The following is an 18098-nucleotide window of genomic DNA, read 5'->3' on the forward strand; positions in this document are numbered from 1 at the left end:
TAATCTTTTCAAGTACATGTGAGAACCTTTCATTAATGTACTGTCTCTATTCAAAGGAACAAGATAGTGTATATTTATTGAGTGACACTTCCATATGTTTATGTTCTTTCTTAATGCAACAAGTCAAAGTTGTTGTTTTCTTTTTCAGTGAATGACAATGAGGAAGGGCAGGAGCTGACAGGTGGAGGTGGGCTGAGTGATAAAGTGTCTCTCTACAAAGGAGATATTACTGTCTTGGAGGTGGATGCCATAGTCAATGCTGGTAAGAATTCTGTTCTTTAACCTTTGGGAGCTGTTGGATGTGTTTGCTGCTTCCATGCAGCTCTGCTATTAAATTGTACTTGGCTGCCCTCTACTGTTAAGATTCAGAAAGACTGCTCATTGACTGAAATCCAGTGAATATTCAGATTATGTTCTGAAATTCTTCTTGCCTATCTTTTAAAGTTGTTTGCAGTTCCAGCTCTTTCTGCTACCTTGTGTCAGTGAAACACAAGGTTGATGAGTAAATTCATTTTGATTTGGTTTACAGTTCTATTAATCTCATTTGTCAATAATGTGGCCTGCTTGTGCTATAATGATCAGTGGTCATATATCCAATGCTGCTGTTAGGGAAAACTTGGTAAAGATATGTTGTGAGAAAAAGAGAGGATGTAGAAGCAGAGAGGGTTAGCAGAAATGCCTTTTTCAGAGATTTGTGCAACTGTTATGTAATTTTCTGCAGTCTGCACAACCTACACACATAGTCAGAGGTGCTAAAAGATTTCTTCACCTGTTGCTTCTGCAGCTGATGCCCAGGACCATTTTGCAGCTAATGTATAGAGTTGACAATCCCACACCATAGCTGCATGGTAGCAGTATATTATACCTCTGCTTTCTGCAAGTGCTTCACAACTTTTCCTTCACCATGCAGTATTTTTAAACACACAAATACACACTGCCACTGAGGCAGTGTGCATCTGGTGTGGAATTAAAGCTCTGTAATTTATGCAAGATTAATAGATGTGAAAAACAGCCTGCTCTGTTGGATAAGGCTAATGAATTTAATCTATTATGTAAATACCCATCCTGCTGAGGACAGGGTGACATGACATTCTGAATCATCATCAGCATCATGAAAAAGACAAATGTGGTGTAGTACACTTAACAGACACCTGAAACACACCTAAATGTCATGACAATTGTTTCACTATATCAACATTTTGACCTTTTTATAAATGAAACACTTGTAGCAGTTATTATGCAGTTTTAAGTAGTTTGTTGTTTGCACTGAGTTTTCTGATAACTGCTACATGTCTGAAATGTATTGTTGTATGCATGCTCTATAGAGTGCATTCGCAAAGTATTCAGACCCCTACAGTTTTTTCACATTTTGTTATGTTGCAGCCTTATGCTAAAATCAAAAATATTAATTTTATCCTCCTCAATCTATACTCAATGTCCCATAAAGAAAAAGTGAAAACATTTGCAAATTTATTTAAAAAGAAGAACTGAAATATCACGTATTTAGACACTCTGCTATGACAGTTTATTTACATTTGGCTCAGGTGCCTCCCATTTCTCTCTCATTTATCTTTGAGATGTTTCTGCACCTTGATTGGACATGTGATAAATTGAGCTGATTGGATATGATTTCTTAAAGGCACACACCTGTTTATATAAGGTATCACAGCTGAACAAGACATGAGGTCAAAGGAACTGCCTGCAGAGCAGAGAAAGGATTGTGTTGAGGCACAGATCTGGCACTACAAAAAATGTCTGCAGCATTGGGGACTTTGGAACAACCAGGACTCTTCCTAGAGTCAGCCACCCGGCCGAACTGAATAGTCAGGGGAGAGGTGACCAAGAACCTGATGGTCACTCTGGCTGAGCTCCTGAGATCCCATGTGAAGATTTGAGAAACTTTCAGAGGGACATCCAATTCAGTGTCTGATTTTGTCAAAACTTGAAGCCAGGCAATTCTATCTTGGTTTCATCAGACCAGATAATCTCCTTTAGGTGCCTTTTTGCAAACTTTGACTCCTTCCAGCCACTTTGCCACAAAGGCCAGATCAGTGGTGTTGCAGTGATGGTTGTCCTTCTGGAAGTTTCTCCCTGGTGTTATAGTGTCTGTTCCTAGTATAGTATAGACTGAAAAGCATGAAACCCTCTTTAATTGCACTTTTCCACAATTTTATTCCAAAAATATATGAGGTCCTTGTCAGACAATATTTTATACAAATCAAGGTTAAGGCGCAGTGGGTAAGGTGAGCAGTGTTTCTATTAAGTGACTATAGAAATTGGGCGTATGAGAATGGAAATGAGGTTCGGGAGGGAACATTGCAGGTTTTTGTTTTAAACTATTGAATACTATTGTAGCACATGCAGGCAGTTTACTTAAGGAGTTAAGGCTGCCAGACATCCAGGCTGTGATTGAGCTACATATTAGCCACGAGGCAATTCGTTCTGTTTAGCAGGCTGTCAGAGGGTCTCAAAGGTTGAAAGAACTGCTGAAGCCTTTTATAATTTTCAGAAAATCTCAGCACTGCTTCTCTATTCATACTGCAGGAATAGTTGTCTTTGTGGTTGGACTGATAAGAACATATAGTAATAGACTTTGTTGCCCAGTGTTACAGTGTGACAGCTCTGTTCAACAGCAGTAGTATGTTGTGAATATGAAGTTGTGATGTGAATGGAATAATCCAGGCCATGTTTTTTTGGGTCAATGGTAACAAAACCTTTGATTTTAGAATATGGCACTATGTTACATGAATTATGGTTACAAACATTGCTCTTAACTATTTGTTAAATTGGCATGCTCTGGCTGTAGTGGCTCTTGTCCAAGTTTTAGTGACTAACACAGTTGTGAGCTGCATGTGAACAAACATTGCGGATGTTGAGCAACGTACACAGATAAGATCTTTGGATAGTTTGTTCAACTTCTTTCTTTTCATCTATTCACTGTTTCCAATCTCTAGCCTGCAGTACTTCCATTTTCTCATGCTGTTTTTCATTTACGCCTGGCACCAGGGGACTGCTGTGTATGAAGTGTGGGACTTTTTTTTAGCACTGTGAAAGCATTAGTTCTGAGCTTAATAAACTGTCAGAATGCCTTTTCTCACGAGTCCAACATGAACTGCAGGCATACTAATCATGCATATTGCAGGTAAATGTGAAGGTTGGCATGTTAAATGTATGGAAATGAAGGACTCTTTTCCGCTTTTTACATATATTGTACCCTGCATGTGTTCAGTGGACATGAATTGAATAACAACCACAGGAGCAGGTTGCCAGTATAATCCTGTGCTGGCTTACCTACTGGCAGTTAGCACTGGTTTAGCCTGTTTGGTCCTGCTGTTGAACAAGGTAATTCAATATATGGATATAATAGTGATACTTCAATGTGAGACAGAATATCGAAATTTTTGTCACGATGTATTATTACATAGCTTACTGCATTAGCATTATTGTTTTCCAGATGCACTTAGTTTAGCTCATTGGAGTGAGCATCGACTACAAAATGTCACCTCTTTAGGTAATAAGAAAATCTGCGTTGTTTCTGTTTGTAGCTGACATATTTTTTTTATTCATTTATTTTATTTTATCCCATAACAAACACGCATTGAAAATGTTCACAACAGGGGTTTTCTGTGACAGCACAGGTTTCAAAGGAAAAATGTCCTTAATTTTAGGGCCAGATCAGTACTGCTGTTCTGGTGGCTGCCTATAGCTTTTAGAGGATGTCAAGTTGCTTTATGTCCTCCATTAAAGTTTAATTATTAGGCTCATTGAGTTTTTAATTCTTCCTTAATTCTGTTTGGCTGGAGGTTGGAGAGGAGGTGCTCAAACTGTCACCTGAGTGAAAGCCTGGAGAGAGCAGGACAGGAGGGGCTGTGGTGACAATCAGTAAGCTGCAGGGGTAGAGGGCAGGATGGCCATTTCACAAGAAGGTGGCTTTGGTGGCTGCATCCAGCGCCAGCAGATGGTCTGATTCAGCCTACTGTTTTGAACGAGCCTGTAATCGTCTGCCGCCGCTCTGCATAAAATGTTAGACCCACCCTACTCATGCTCTCTGTCTTCCTACTGTTTTTAAAGGATGAAAGCAACAGGAAAACAGCAACTTTTTTGTCCTGGTTATTGATTTCCTAAGTATGGAAGACTTTCTGCCAAGATATTTATTACAAGGTGCATTTTTCTCTTTTGTATAATACTGTGCTGTTCTGTAACCTTTACAAATACCCAGCATTTTCCCTCATTGCTAATTCATAGACTCTAGTAGCCCATGTCTTTAGCAGGTATCATTGAATTGGTATCGGACAATGATACATGGAAAGAGCAGACTATCACTGTTAATCAAGATATTTTTCTGCAGGGTTCACTAAAAGTTGAAAGGACACTCAAACTAGGTTTTAAATTTTATGTATGTCATTACTGTTGCTTTTTGCATGGCAAACACAAGATAATGTCTTCCATTTTTCACTTTGTCTTTGTGCGTGGAGTTCATGCGAGTGTCACCATCCCTTTCAGATCAGAATGAGGTCATAAAGATAGCAGTGAGAAGTGGAGAGGACTTCTCTTATCATGATGACTGTGGTAATTATGCAGAGGGGTTGACTCCTAATCCATTACCTGCTGTAAACCTTTCCCATCTTTCTGTATTAGATCATTTTTTACAGGAGCCAATTTAGTGTGCACAGGGAATCTGGTTATGAACACTATAAAGAACCTGAAGGGGAGTTGAGTGTGAGAGAGGAAATTGGTATTCAGTTGTATGGGGTCACTCGTACTGCAGTCATCACAGTTGTGATGAGAGCGTTGACCCTTGGAGGGCAGAATAACATGATTCAGTACAGACTGACTTTTATAAGTTTTCTGATATGCAGTCAATTAAAACAGTATTTGCCTGCAGGGTTTCTTGGCACACAGGCAGCATTGTTTACCTTCATAGTCATTCATGCATAATGTACAGGACAGAAGGCTATATGCCCTGGTCTAGTAAACACTGATTAGAATACATTATTCTGTGGTCAGAGCAAAGTAACATGTAGACACACAAATGTTTATTATGTTTCTGGGTAATGTCAGTCATAATATTCAATATTAAATCATGACCAATTTATTAGCCTCGTGTAATGTGGGTTAAAGGAAACAAAATTGGCTACTAAATCTACATGCTATGCTGTTTAATAACTTGTGTAAATGAAACCAGAACATGACATTGAATTTGTTTTCATGTTGTTTGAAATAAGACTTGAATAAGATGAACAAATGGAAAAATGGTACATGTAAGCATCTCTGAAGGTTACTTTCTTTTAAGGGAAGTACAAGGTGGTTCTGGTTCATCCTCACTCGCTTATTGAAAATCTCAGTAGTTGTGGCAGCAACAGTGTGGGATAATGGTGTGTAATGTCCAGAGAATATTATGTGGTTCTGTGGTCAAAAGCCTTAATGGAGAGCATTGCCTTATTTATTAGGGAATGACTCTCTGAGTGCTCTGGTAATATTTTAGCTTGCAATGCAGAAGGCTTTTCAGAATGAAAAGTAGATATGGCATTTTTATTCTCGTGCTGAGCTCTTGGTCTATAGACAGACGCTAAAAAACAGACTTTTCTTTGTCACTCTTCCCAACTTTAGAGTACTTTTAAAGGTCTAGTTGTAATATATGACAACATATTCTCCTTTTCTACTTTGTGAAACCGATACTCTCTTGTGAAATTGATTTGCTGTCCAAATCCTTATTTTACTGCATCAGTCTAAAATGTTTTTAGGACACTACATTGCTGTTAAGAAACGGGGAGATTATCTAATTATTACTGAATAGGTTGTCTCAATAAAAGGCCATACGGGTGAACACCTGCCTCTGTCATGACATATAAAAGAAAAAAAAAATTTTTAAATTTACTTTATACTTCTTCATTTCCCTTAGTGATTGATAAACCCTATGGCTTTTGGTTTTGCTTCCTACTGTTTGGGGATCTTGTCAGCATTGGCTCTTCATTAGATTTTCTGTCAGGCCATGGATGTGCTGCACAACACACTCAGCCCCTGGAGAGTCTGGCTCGATGGATCTATATGTCGCTGCAGATTCACACCCTGTGCCATAACCTCCCTGAGTGATGCAGCCATGCTCCCAGTAATATGACTGCAATTCAGGGGCTCTCACTTTCTCTCTGTTCTCTCTTTCTCTCTGCTGCCAGTTGTGTATACATGCAAGTATACACACACACACACACACACACACACACACACACACACACACACACACACAGAGAGTACATTAGAAACCATGACAGAGGACTGGTAACTTCTTGAGCAAACTTGTGATTGTTGCTCTGTCACACCAAGAATGAAAATCAATGCCCCTGGCTGAGAGAACTTACTGCTCTGTTGAACAGTGAAATGACTCCGGTGAGTGTGTTGCATTGGGTCCTGCACTAAAAGGTCCAGTTAATCGTATCAGCTCTGAGAGAGATACAGCACAAGGACAGAGTTTTCCCTGCCATCAGGGTGTAAATGTGAACTGAGTTGACAAACCAGCTGGAGAGCTTCCCCTTCTACTGATTTCAGCTCGATTTCTCCCCTTCCAGTGTCCAGATTGTGAGCAGCCTTGCAGCCTCCATCAGTGTTTGGTCAACGTCAAAGTTGTTTACCTAATCTCCTTGGCCTACATAGTGCCAACATGACCAAATAGAAATAATTTTTCACGAGGTGTGGCTAATGGAAAGTAATCATGGGAGTCTTTGCTGTCAGTGTGTATCCGGCTGGCACTTACAAAAATATCTCCCATTGCTTGCACTGCTAATGGTCTATGACCATATTGAGTGTTTTGGAGAATGAGCCTCCTCTTCCTTCACGGTCACGCATTTTGTGACCCAGCCGACACCCTCGCTCTCTTTCCAACACTCACACTAGAAAACGTAAACGCCACACACACCCACACAAAGTGGTGTTTATGCCGTGAAACTGACTCTGTGTTTTTGGAGAGAGGTGCCATTGCTAATGAAGAGGCCTGTCATTCAGGTCAGGTCCTCACTCGTCTCCCCAGTCGGCAGAGAACTTAAGCCATTGTTGTCAAGGTCAGAAAGTCGCTGTTTGCATCCCTGTTTTTTTTCCTGGCCCCTTCCTCTCATCTCTGTTCCGCCGCCCCCTCCTTGTCCGAAAGAAACATTTCAAAACACTCTGCCTTATGCTGCACACACGCCAGATCCCATCCATCAGGCCTGTGAGTAATTGAGAGGGTAAATGGGAACATTTGGAAAGAGTCTTTCACCACCTTCTGTTTCTCTTTTCTTTTGTCTCATACAAGTTGATGACCTTTGATAACAATAAAAACTGTAGACGTCACTTATAAAACATCAAAAGAAAAATTAGATGTTAAAACAAATAGTTGGTAGTGTTATCTTTTCGGGTTGGCCATCCATCCGATTCTTGTGAACCTGATATCTCACAAACATTCACTTAGACTCAAGGATGAATTGATTACAATTTGGTGGTCAAAGGTCAAGGTCAGTGTGACCATGCATACAGTATGAGAAGGTGTGTGTGTGTGTGTGTGTGTGTGTGTGTGTGTGTGTCTGTGTGTGTGTGTGTGTGTGTGTGTGTGTGGTAAGGGTGGTAAGGGTATGATCCTCTCAAGCTGATGAATAAAACTTTTTGTAGCAGTATAAAGCAGGTAAAGCTTTCATTTACCAGGTAACATAGGCAGAGCATCAGATGAACAGATCCAATGCTCATAAGTCTTGTTTATCTATTGACCTGTAGGGGGCACTGTGGCTCCACCTAAGTATCACTGACATCTCTGATAGCGGAGTACGTTTGAGAAGTGGGATGACTGAGCTGGTTCTGCATTTCAGATGGATAAATTCCTTTTTTCTGCCTCCCCTTCACAGATGTTTCTTTAGAGCTGTTTGCGGTGACAACTGAAAATTCCAAGGCATCTTATAGATTGTCAGCATCTGCCTCTCAAGTAGCTTAGAAAAATGTCTGAAAAATATTGTGCTGTTTTTGGAACAAAATTAAACAGTTTAAAAGAAACACATGCTGATTTTGGAGCTCAGTACAACGTTTCAGATATTACGGTATTATTAGCATAGAAGAAGTGCTTTGTCCTTCAGTTTTAGCTGAAGATGTGGAGATGCTGTTGTGTAGTTGTATGCGCAAAATGGGGAGTGAGCTCTTTTATCTGTAAGAGAATGTGGGGAGATGCTGGTTGAGACTAGCCCTTTACTAACAGAGTGAAGCACGGGGGGAAAGGAGAAGGTTGGAGAAATCAACCCTTGACTGCTGACTGTATCTCTGCACAGTCCCCAGGCAGTGTATTCTGCATGGTCGTCAGCAGGCGATTCACTAGTCTTCAACACAACCCACTTTGAACACCATTTGCCCTGCGTCTGTTTCCTCCAATGTTTTCTCCCGTTCCTTCATTTCCCTCATTTTTCAGTTTGTCTCAGTTTATCTCCAGTCCACCAAATATTGTAAACCTTTGTGGAAACAAACAAATGCAAGCCATGTACACAGAGAACCTGGAAAAGTGTGCACCTTAGCAGAAATACTGATGAGCTACTCGGTTACAAGCCTGCAGTGGCAAGGTTTTCTATAATGGTTTCCTATGTATAATGGCTAGGTAATGGTAATGATGCAAGTAATGAGCAACATAATGTTACAAGTAAGTAAAGGAATATAAAGCACACATTTTGGCAAGGGCCTTTTATTTGAGGGATGTAATTTTCTTTCACCAGACACTCCATTTGATAATTTTATGCTTTAGCTTCACAGTACCCATTTCTTCAGAGGGGATGCAGTGGTTAAAATAAATTCATACTTCTGGAACATGAAGTTGTGTTGAAGCAGAAATGAAATAATCCAGTGCAGCAAAGTCTTTTCACCTAGAACGTCAGTGCTTTATGGAGATATGAAATTATGTCCTCCCCACTAGTTTCCTGTTTGCTAAACACAAAAGTCACCCCATATAAGAAGACCTCTAAGCTACTGAAATGAAAGACTGTGATGTTTGCTGAGTAGCTTTAAATGAGAATACAATTCCTATAACCCAGGGCAGTTCATTCAATATTTGTGAGCATGTTCAAGTTTGTCTCAAAGCTGAGGAACCAGGGGCTATGTTCATAAAAGTATCTCTCAACTGGCCATTTTGAATGCATTTTAAAATAACTGATGTTTCTCTCCTAGTTTTAAAAGTTTTATTTAAGAGTAATTCTCAGAGGAATATGGTGCTGTTATATTTCCAGAAGCGTATTCATAAGTCCTTCTAAGGCGAAGGTTTGCCTCTAACTAGGCAATTGGGGAATACACACTAAGAGGAGATGCCATTTCACTTCTAAACTTATATTTCTCTCAAATAATTTTGAAGAGAGTGACATTTTGTGTGTGTGTTTAACAATAATCATGATGCTCAGAGGCCTTAAGTTGATGTGGTTAACTGGGAAGAATCATGCCAAAATTAATCTGTCCCATAAATCTCAACAATATTCAGTTAACAAGAGAGCACCTTTTCTCTGAGTATTTTCTATATTTAAAGAAAGAGTTTAACACGAGAATATTTCTTAGCTGGCTTCAGGGAGGGAGGGGTGTCGATGTTGTAGTAATTGGGATCATTGAGCTTCCAGGTTAATGTCCGCTCCAAAGCCAGAATCTATTTGAGCTTCTTCCAGGTCCTGTGTGTGTGTGTGTGTGTGTGTGTGTGTGTGTGTGTGTGTGTGTGTCCATGTACTGTTCAAATTAAGCTAATTGCTGCATAATATAATGTCATGCAGCAGATATAATGTTGATAGACTCTTATTATATTAGACTTTTGATTCCCAAATTATGTTTTATAGAAACACTTGCAGTACCAAACCAGAAAACATACACATTTTTTAGAAAATCACCCTAAGACCTTTTCCATCTTCTGTAATGAACCTGGTTCATAACAACAGCAGCCTTTCCTAGATTGAAAAAAGATGGTATAAATTCAAAACAACATAACTTTTGAAACCTTGCAAAATATAATAAATGTGAGAAGGAAATTTGTTGTAATTCTTTTTGGGAAACTGTCAGCTTGTTGACAGTGACAAAAAGCTCTCTGTGGTAATGGTCCTGACCTTAAAGAACAGTGCTGCTGAAGGCTCCTTAATAGAAGTTAGATTGTCCCAAGGAAAACATGCTGACAGTTAGTGGTTTTTATATGTACATGAGTACGTATACAACTAAACGATTCTTGATCTTAATTTCTGGAAGTAATGTGAATCTTCACAAGACACAATAAGTTACACAAACATAACAGTACCCTAACCTTCCCTGTGTGACTGCAATCTGTAGTAGTATGTTGTGGTGTTGGAGAACTGGTGTGATGCAATATGTCATAGTGATGAACTGACCTGTGATTATGTTTTAATTGAGCATCCTTTATCTATTGTGCAGTCATAATGAAAATACTCTTGGCAAACATACTGACTGACAAATGTACTCTTTGAGGCTTCGTGGCTGCACAGTTGTTGCCCTTGTGTATGGTAATGAAGCACTGACTGGACATCCTGATGAAATGGATTTCCCTTTTGTTGACACAAGTGATTGTGTGGTTACTGTAAGGCTTAGGGAGTGTGAACTCATTATAGACAAAGACCTCCGTTCAGTGGAATAGTAATGAAAGTGAGGCGAGGTCCTCTTGGCTATGATGAACGGTAAGCTGTATGTGAAATGTCTGGGAGATGGGATTCCATTAGGCATGATGGAGTTATTTTTTTGACAGGTGTTACAGCTTACAAGTCAGTGTTTAATGTAGCTACCATGCAGACAATGAGTACTAATGAACTCCAAAACCACAACCCATTTGGGCTCATTTATGACAAACTGATATCAACACTGTTCATTGTATTACAGAAGGTACTGTATAATATAGGATTTTATTTCATCCGTTGATCATTTAACACTGTTATTAAGGTAGCAATGCTTTATTCATTGAGAGTATTCAGTTAGATGTTTGACATGTCATACTGTGTTACGAATTCCCCAGAAGAACAAATAGATTTTAGGTTGACCAAGAAGTTAGTTCGATTTTAGTTCAATAAGGGACTGCTACATGGGAAGGAATTTTCAATAAGAGTAGAGAACAAAAGACTGAAAAGAGAATGATTATGTCTTGAGTGCCAGTGAGTGAAGAGGTGGTTAATGCAGCAGGGTTCAGGGGGTTGCTTATATAGAGTAGTTATAGACAAGATGATGATTTGTTGTGATGTACAGGGGGAGAGCAGTGAGACCTGACTTGGAGATTGTGTGACCTCAAACAAACTGCATTTGTTTAACCTCGCTCAGCTGTGGAGCTATAATGGGATGATGGCTTCTGCCATTAGCATGATGAAATGGACAAATAAGTGACTTTAGCGAAACCCACTCAAGTAAGGGCTGCAATTTGGTTGGCCTTTGATGCTTCACTTGGCTATAGAAACAATTTAATCTCTTTAATAGAATTTTAGCCCCCTCCCCACCATCACCACCACCACCACATGCACAAACAAAGCAGATTAAGGTTCCCAATAAGGCGAAACCGAAGCAGTTTTTGTGATGGAACAGAATTCCCAATAATGTGGGTGGTATTGGGGTTTTTGTCTGCCGCATATAAACACTGGCGAGAAACACCCTCAACACAAACCAATGCTGCAGTTTTGCTTAAGCAGGGTTATGTTTGTGGATCCATTTTACGAGGGAGACCCCAGGACAACAGCAGCACATCATGCTTTAAATAAAGCTATAGCGAGACCAATAAATTGATATATGGGTAGAACAAAAGACAGTTGGGGTGAAAGATGGATAGAAATAAATATATAGATAGGACATAAAATATATAAAACATGAAGTAGATTCATACACAGATAAAATAAGACATATTACCTTGCCTGCAGAGCAATGAAATCTCCCTGTACTATAAGCTATATCTAGGTTACTGCATTATTGTGTTGTGCTTTAGCTAATTATATCTCAAGTGGCTGAAATTCAGGCTGTTGTAAATAGTCATCTCCTAAGCAGCTACCACACAGTCCTGTCTTTTGATATGAGCACTAAGCACTACCTGCCATGAGCAGGTGTTGATTGATTTAGAAGAATATAATTTGCCGTGGATGGATGTGGAAGACGAAAAAGTAGAGTAAAGGAGAAAATCTTGTGTTTGTCATCTGAGTTTTTTTTTTCATGGGTTGTGCCACTTAGACAAACATGAAGACAAGGTGCAAAGACACTGTATATTTATAGGTATACTTTGAAAAGCTATACAGGAAAGTGGAAGTTATAACTGGCAGAAGACTCAGAGGAGAATGTTGTGTACTCTCAGCAGATTTAATTTCCCATATTCCCTGGGTAATCACATACCACATGGCCAACCTCCAGCCACCACAGTCCCCCAGGGGCTGTGCCATGTTGTTGATGAAACACATCACATTACAGTTGTAGGTGCATTTGTCATGGGTGGGTGTCTTATGAGTGGTGGTAAAACAAGTTAGCTTCATACTATATGTCCAAAGGCTTGTAAAACTTTTTGCCGCTAGACACAATTACGATGCTACATATATATAGTGTGTGTGTGTGTGTGTGTGTGTGTTTGTGTGTGTGTGTGTGTGTGTGTGTGTGTGTGTGTGTAGCACATAAGTATATCTGCAGGTTAATATGATTTTTCATTAACTGCACTGACTAATCCTTTCATCAGCTGCCAATATTTTTAGCTTTTGCAACTTTAAATATCTATCATCCTTCTCCACTTGTACTCTCTTTCACAGTTTTCTTTCATAGCACAATAATGGAAAACCATTGAGCCAAAGCTAAAATGCACTGCTGTCAAGCCTAAACAGAATATGACAAAGCTGTATTATTATTTTAACATTGAACTTCATGATGTATAAGCTGTTGTGTCTTTTTGTGTACATTTTTGTTGGATCTCTGTTCTAATGAGCTTCCTTGTTTGCCTCTGTTTTTTTTTAAGTGTGACTTTATTGCATATGTCTATTATAGATATAGCTCTAGGGAGTTGCCAGGTTGAGAGGGTGACATATGGGCTGCTGTGTGAGGATGAAGTGAATTATAAAACATTGCATTCAGTGTTTGTATGACAATAGTTTTTGAATACATTTAACAACAATAACAACCTCATTTTTGAATGCAAAATTCCAGGTGTGTGTGTGTGTGTGTGTGTGTGTGTGTGTGTGTGTGTGTGTGTGTATGTGTATAACTAATTTAAATGTTTGGATAGTTGCAATAAGATAGTTATTCCTAGCACTCAGCTCTTTCCACATTCATAGCTGTAGGACAGGACGTGGGCATTTAATTAGTCGCTTAGTACACACTGCATACACAATCCACACTACAGCAAAATATAATTCAACAGACCACAAAAACAACTTATCACAAGGAGAGTATATCATAACCCTTGGAGTACAATTTCATGTATTCATAGCAAAAAGCAATTACTTCACCTCACTTTTTAAAATATATTTCACTACTCACTGTAGGCTTTGTTAATCTCGCTAATTGTCATATCACTGTACTCTCTCAATTACTCATGAATTACAAATTGAAATGTAACAGTTGAAATAAGACAAAACACAGGGTAAAACATTTTACCTGTCTTGTGTTTAGCAAAATAACTTTTCAGAGCTTACCATCTGATGCAAGGCATTGCACATAGTTACAGAACAGGTAAACATATGTAGGAGGGTTTATCAAACTTGACTGCCCTTTGAGCTTGAATATTGCAAATGAACGACTCTGACATCTCCCCTCCTCTCTTCCTTTATCCTTCTTGAGATGGTCCCATACTTGTAAGTCTATGCAAAACAGAAGAGAATATCAGTGTGTGTGTGTGGAAGAAAATCATAGTGCCATGAATCATTATAAAGGTTACTTAAGTAATGCAGTCATCAGATTTTAAGAGCTGTTTTTGCTTCTTACTGTAGTCATATTGGCCAGTTGTGTAACTCAATGCTCAAGCACTAAATTTCAAGTTTACAATCTTAATACGTCCAGTAGAACAGCAGTAGTGCTCATTTGGCACCATTGTTGTATTTGATTGAATTATATTGAGATGCAATTCTTAGCATATCATGTCCACTAATGCAAGTAAATGGATGTAGATAAAACACTACAAACGGAGCGGACATAAGATGGACATAGTAACCTGTGATGATTGTTTCTGTAAGTGTTTTACATCACACAGGAACAATAGTATGTTAACGGAGCGAAGTCCTCAAAACAGCTGCACAGTGATTTCCATTTAGGAGACAACTCAATTAACTGTTAGCCAATTAATGCTGCCTGTGCTCCTGAAATTAATGAGGAGGCATGTCGGCACAGACCAGCAGGATGGAAGGAGAAGGAGAAGGTCAAGCAGTATTTTCATTGATGATTTTGTCCTGTGTGATACTTCGTCCAAACTAAGTAGGAAATTTCTGATTACTTCTAAGCAGGACATGTTGAAAGGGAATCTAACGGGTCGGAATGTCTGTGATACAATAAGGTAACCCTGTTTTTCTAAATATGTGCTTCCTCTATTTCTGTGAAATATATCAATTCACACCGACTCCAACAGAAGGGCAAGAGGGATGAAAATAACATGACTTAAAAACAAACATCCCTTCTTTTTACCAGTAATAATTGTAACTTTTTGCTTTGTTCTTATGCGAAGTGTGTGAAACAGGATTCCACTGTTTGCCTGAGGCAGCTGATTGCTTAAAAACAGACTTGCTGACTCTTCTGTGAGATACTGTTTGGGATTTTCCAGTATGAAAAACCCGAGATCTGGATTTTGTGTCCTGGGACGTTATAGCTTTTAGGCATTTTAAAATTTGCTGTAAGAAGCTAGATTTGACTGACTTGCGGGCTATCCCCCAAATGAGAGACTTGGTTTTGGGTGTCTTAAACCCTGTGATGAAATAGACCTGAAGTGGAGAAATACAGCAGTCAGAGTTGAGAAGCAAGTGGAGGTTGTCAGCTGGCAAAAGATTGATGTGATTCAAAACAATGAATAAAGTCCACCGTCCTTTTTTGGCAAGTCAGCACAGCCTAGATTCAAAGTGTGAGGGTTAGAGTTATGGGATGCTGTCATTAAGTAGAAAGAGGAGTAGGGCACCATAATTTTTTCAACACATACTGTGATTCTTGCTGTTAGCGTTAATAAACGCATTTTAATTTATATTGTTTTAATTTTAAGTTTCTTGGAACAAGAAGCAAGCTATAAACAATATCCAACAGAGAGGGGGCAAAATTATGTTTACCAATCCTCAGATAGTTTGGCACTCCAAAACACAGATTTTTTTGTTGTTTTGTTAGACTCATGGAAGTTGGCATAAATCATCAATAAATTATTATTTTTTTTTTTTTGTTGGGCATTCTCAAGCTGTGTAAACACACCCAGTGCCACTTTGTAGTAGCGACCAGGGAGATCTTGTGTTTGTCCCAAAAATCCATGTGCGTATGTTTGAGGTTTGGAAATGTTAAGAAGCCAAGTCAAACAGCATGGCATGAGGAGTGTATTGCCTCCCTCTGAGAGCTTCATTATGGTAAACTAGGTTTAGGCTTTCACTCTAAACACCAGCTGGTGTCTCAGTCACAACCGTCTGCTGTGGTATGTCAACATATTTAGATGTTAACAGTTCCTTTTTATGACAGTTTCTTTCAAGACAGGAAATTCCTGGTACAGAGGATGGAGTTTGATCTGCCTTACAGGTATTTTTGGGAGATTATAGTTTTGTATACTCGTGTATTATTAGATTATTTGAAATTTTAACTATTTGTTAGGAGAAGTAGTCGGTGTCAACAGTAATTGTTTGTTTCTATACGACTTTGGCTCATAATTTACTATTACATTTTCTCAAAACTCCAGGCAGCACCATTGACAATTCTCCTGATGTTGTTAATGCCTGAATCAGCACAATTACTCCTGCACTGTGAAGCCAATTATCTTGTATGCCATCGAAAGCAAACCGTAGCACAATCCAATTTCAGTTGATATCCCTCATTTATTCATGGTTTTTCTGTCACTTGAGGTCAAATAGACATCTGTTAGTGCTGTGCATGCTACAACACTGTCAAGATTAGCCCGTTTGCTCTCATTTGACCCAGAGATGTGGAGCTCCTGGCAGTCATGGAATGAGCAATGGTGAAAGAAGTCATCTGATGTTGGTTCTGCTGAAGACAGTAAAGCTGTTGTTGGGATGAAAGTCCTTTTCAGTCTCGTATCCTGCTTTTTTTGAAAGCTCCCACGATGATGGGTGAAATCCTACAGAATTTTTATGGTTCCTAACTTTATGGTAATTTTCCATTTAAGTGTTTCTCATCAAAACTTTTTTTGACGTTTTCAACTTAGCTCCTGGGCTGTATGTATCCCATTTTTTTCTTCCTTAAAAGAAGCAGGGATGTTTTAAGAGGTAGAGCACATGAATAGCCTAGATGAAATTTTGTTTTCACTTTTACTCCATCTCTCAAATCTGTGTTTGCTCCTCTCCTCCATGAAGAATCTACTTAAGAGCCTTGTCCTTGTCTGAGACATGTTCTTCTTTCATAGAAGGGTGTTAGGTGTGAGGAGGGAGAAGATGCATGTGCACACATTGTTTTTCAGGCTCATTCCTGAGATCCTCCAACCAGAGAGTTGATGGAGAGGTCTTGAAAACCTGTGTGCTTGGAGATTAATCATCATAAGGGACAACAGGCCTGTGCTTCATACTGCCAAATGGTGCATGGGACAATGCACCACTCCTGTCTGCATTCCTTGGGTGCATGTTTCATCCACTTCTTTTCCATTCCTACAGCAAAGCATTTGTAAAAACAGCTTTGTGGGTTTCAAAGTTATGTTAATATTCAAAAGAGAGGAATATGTTGGCATCTCACACCAACAGCTACAAAGGCCAAGCATACGTTCACATGTGTCCACACAATATTTTGCCCATAGGCAAACATTAGGGTCAGGTCTGGGCTTCATTAGGGAAATGCACTCGATTACAATTAGTGGTGAACATATTCTTCCATGCACTTACCCTGTGATTGCATTGTTATTGCACAAAGGCAAGATAGATGGCTGTATATTTGACGCTGTGTACTTTTTCAATTAGCAAAGTTTTCTGGGTCTATGGCTATGTGTCCCACGGGCACAGTACACGAAGCAGACAACCTGAATAGAGCAAAGCTGGGTTTGAGTTCATTAACAATTAGCTGAACTAAAAACACATTGGATGTTACAAATGGAGATTGGATGGTACAAATGGAGGATTTTGTGGTTTCTTGCAGTCACTTTAGTACCAAATTCACCATCTTGCTATATAACCAGCATCCAGGTCTGAATAATTTAATATACAGACTTGTCCTTCAAGAGACTGCAGTGAAGTGGCAAATGTGACAGTTTTTGACAAATGTGACATAATTATTTCATCTTCCAGAGCATGGGAAGCAAAAAGAATTCAATATTAAGCGATTTCAGTGGTGGCAGTGCTAATAAAACAATTTGTTGCAGTAGTGGTGGATCGACAGGAGGTTTTACCCATTCATTTGTACATTTATGACTGTGAGGCAGTGTCCTCCCAGTCAGGGCCACAGCAAGAGGCCAGGAGGCGGAAGATGAATACCTGATAGCTACACTCCCCAGATATTACTAAATGAGCAAACTGGCAGTTTACAGCTACCTCTCAATGTAACCTGCATGTTTTATAGATGAGAAGAATCTCACTAACTGTCAGAGAATGAAAGCACATCTCAGGATGGAACCATAATGGCCTCTCACTAAAATGAGACAGGGCTTTATGGGTGTTTATCATTGCACATTTCACCAACTTTCTTTTACGGCCCAAAAGGAGATGACAACAAAGCTAGAGAGAACGTTGGAGCTTTTATTTCATTAGCCAATATGTCAGATTGATCAGAGAGCACAAGAAATGTTCCGGTGCTTTATCATTCAGACAGCAATTAAAGTGAAAGCACTACTGTAAAAAGATCAAGTAAATACCTGCTGGTGTCTACTAACTGCTCCATTCCCCACAGGACTTTTAATGTTATGCTTGTTTCATGTGCTGTTTACGTGTTCGTGATGAGGAGCCTTGGTGTCTTTCTGTTTATATTGTGTTTATCAACCCTGTCATCCCTCACTTGACTTTGCA

General features: G+C 39.3%; 1 protein-coding gene across 1 annotated transcript in view; it reads left to right on the forward strand.

Moving 5' to 3' along the window:
- Window positions 1-18098, forward strand: part of macrod2 (mono-ADP ribosylhydrolase 2) — a gene marked incomplete at its 3' end in the record, with an annotated part of 305651 nt that overhangs the window by 6789 nt on the left and 280764 nt on the right. The window contains exon 3 of the mRNA XM_023400106.2: window positions 149-262. Coding sequence (XP_023255874.1) covers window positions 149-262 — 114 coding nt within the window. The remainder of the gene's footprint in view (window positions 1-148; window positions 263-18098) is intronic.

The sequence above is a fragment of the Seriola lalandi genome, unplaced genomic scaffold, assembly GCF_002814215.2.
Source record: "Seriola lalandi dorsalis isolate HSWRI2012SDOR001 ecotype SW California unplaced genomic scaffold, Sedor1 jcf7180002052131, whole genome shotgun sequence".
In the NCBI taxonomy this organism is placed as follows: domain Eukaryota; kingdom Metazoa; phylum Chordata; class Actinopteri; order Carangiformes; family Carangidae; genus Seriola; species Seriola lalandi.